This window comes from Ursus maritimus, unplaced genomic scaffold (assembly GCF_017311325.1).
Source record: "Ursus maritimus isolate PB19 unplaced genomic scaffold, ASM1731132v1 scaffold_1, whole genome shotgun sequence".
Classification (NCBI taxonomy): domain Eukaryota; kingdom Metazoa; phylum Chordata; class Mammalia; order Carnivora; family Ursidae; genus Ursus; species Ursus maritimus.
Genome location: NW_024423343.1, coordinates 99,677,727 through 99,679,401, shown reverse-complemented (window position 1 = coordinate 99,679,401; position 1,675 = coordinate 99,677,727). Strand labels below are relative to the sequence as shown.

The 1,675-nt window shown below is 56.4% G+C and overlaps 1 protein-coding gene across 1 annotated transcript in view; it reads right to left on the bottom strand.

Annotated features, from left to right (window-relative positions):
• GLI2 (GLI family zinc finger 2) overlaps positions 1 to 1,154 on the bottom strand; it is a 185,492-nt gene extending 184,338 nt beyond the window's left edge. The window contains 1 exon segment of the mRNA XM_040619040.1: positions 1,010 to 1,154. Within this exon segment, the coding sequence (XP_040474974.1) occupies positions 1,010 to 1,154 (145 nt within the window).
• Positions 1,155 to 1,675: the final 521 nt, after the last annotated feature.

Genomic DNA, 1,675 nt, shown 5'->3' with positions numbered 1-1,675 from the left:
GGGGGGGGGGTAAAAATAAACGACCTAGAGTAACAACAACCTAGAGGTCCTCCAGTTCACACTTGGAAACACCGACTCTCTCCTCCCCCTCCAAGTGTCTCCCCGATTCCCTGGGCTCCAGCCCCAGTGGCGCCCAGGGCCGGCCGTGGACCGGGAGCGCCAGCATCATCTGAGTTCTGGTGGAAAATGCAGACAGTCGGCCCCGCCCGCCCAACTTGCTGAATTGGGCTCCGCACTTGAGCAAGCCTTGAGCAAGCCCTGCTGCGTGTGTGAGCGCATCAAAGTATGAGAGGCACCGCCCCCGCTTGCACACCCGGCCCGCGGGGGCGAAGCTGCCCCCGCTGCTCTCTGAGCTGTGCCTGAGCGGCGGGAGCAACAGGCCATGACTAAATGCACTTGAATAAAAAGGGAAAGAAAAGAAATCTAAGACTCTCCATTCCTCAGAGACAGAAATAGTTCTGTGGCCTCCAGATGGACTGCGGGCACGCAAGGGGAGGTCTCGCCTTCCCGCCAAACTTTCCCGACGGGATGCTGGCACGGACCAGTGGAAACCAGAGACTATTTCTCTTCGGGGCAGTAAATGAGAGGCTGTGGCTCGTGTAGTCCTTCTGTTATAATTAAGTTGGCCAGAAATTCACCTAAGGATACTAAATTCCATACCTGACCCTCTAATTACAGCCAGAAGGGATCAGGAGACAATTACTTTCCAAAATAGTCCTTGGCGAGCCAGAGGCCAGGAGCCGTGTCTCTGGCACATCTCGAATGTGCCAAGCGAACGCACCCGGCAGATTGAGGACGGCCAGACCCCCCCCCCCCCGAGAAACTTGCCGGCAAACATCATGGGGCCTGGGATCCCCGGGAGCAGGGGAGGGATGGGGGGCGCCCTCCTCTTCGCCCCCCATAAACCCAGCATGCCTGCTTGATGACATCGAACACCAGTCTAATTAAATCCTAACGGGCTAATGAAAAACACCCCTGCTGCCCGCCAAGCGTGCAGAACACAAAGTACCTCCGTGGGCAGCCACCGCCGCCGCCGCCGTGGCCACCGCGAGAGCAGAGGCCTTCCTGCCCGGGTCGGGGAAAGCGGCACCCTCCAGGCTCCCACTTTTGGCGTCTTTCTTCTCCGTGGCAGTGACTGAGGCCGACATCTCCATCTCAGCCGCTCATAGTCCTGGGTGACAGCCCTGGAGGGAAAGACAAAGACGCTCACCAACACTGACTGCCCCCAGACCCAGCCGGGATCCGCCGACCCAGATTCACGGCCGCCGCGCACCGCCGAAGCAGCCGGCTTAATTCTCTTCTAATTGGGAAGGAGGGTTTAATTAATTTTGAGAATTATTAGTTCTGAGATTCATCTGGTCTTGGGAACGACCTCACGGACACCAGCCGAGCGCGTTCGTTGCCCCCTACCCCAGATTTTTAAAAAATCCGAGCCATAAGTTCCTACCGCCCATAGTGGCGAGGAGCAAGGACCACTTTGAGAAACGACATCCGAAGTAATGGCCTCCAACTCGGGACCACAGGAAAATAAAAATAAGTAGAGTAACAATGACTCAGTGGTCCTCGAAGGAAAGCCCTCGTTTTCCTGTTCCTCCCCTGCTCACCAGGATCCACCTCTCGTTTCTTTGTGCCTATGCGCATTCATTCATTCATTCATTCATTCAACAGATTTTCC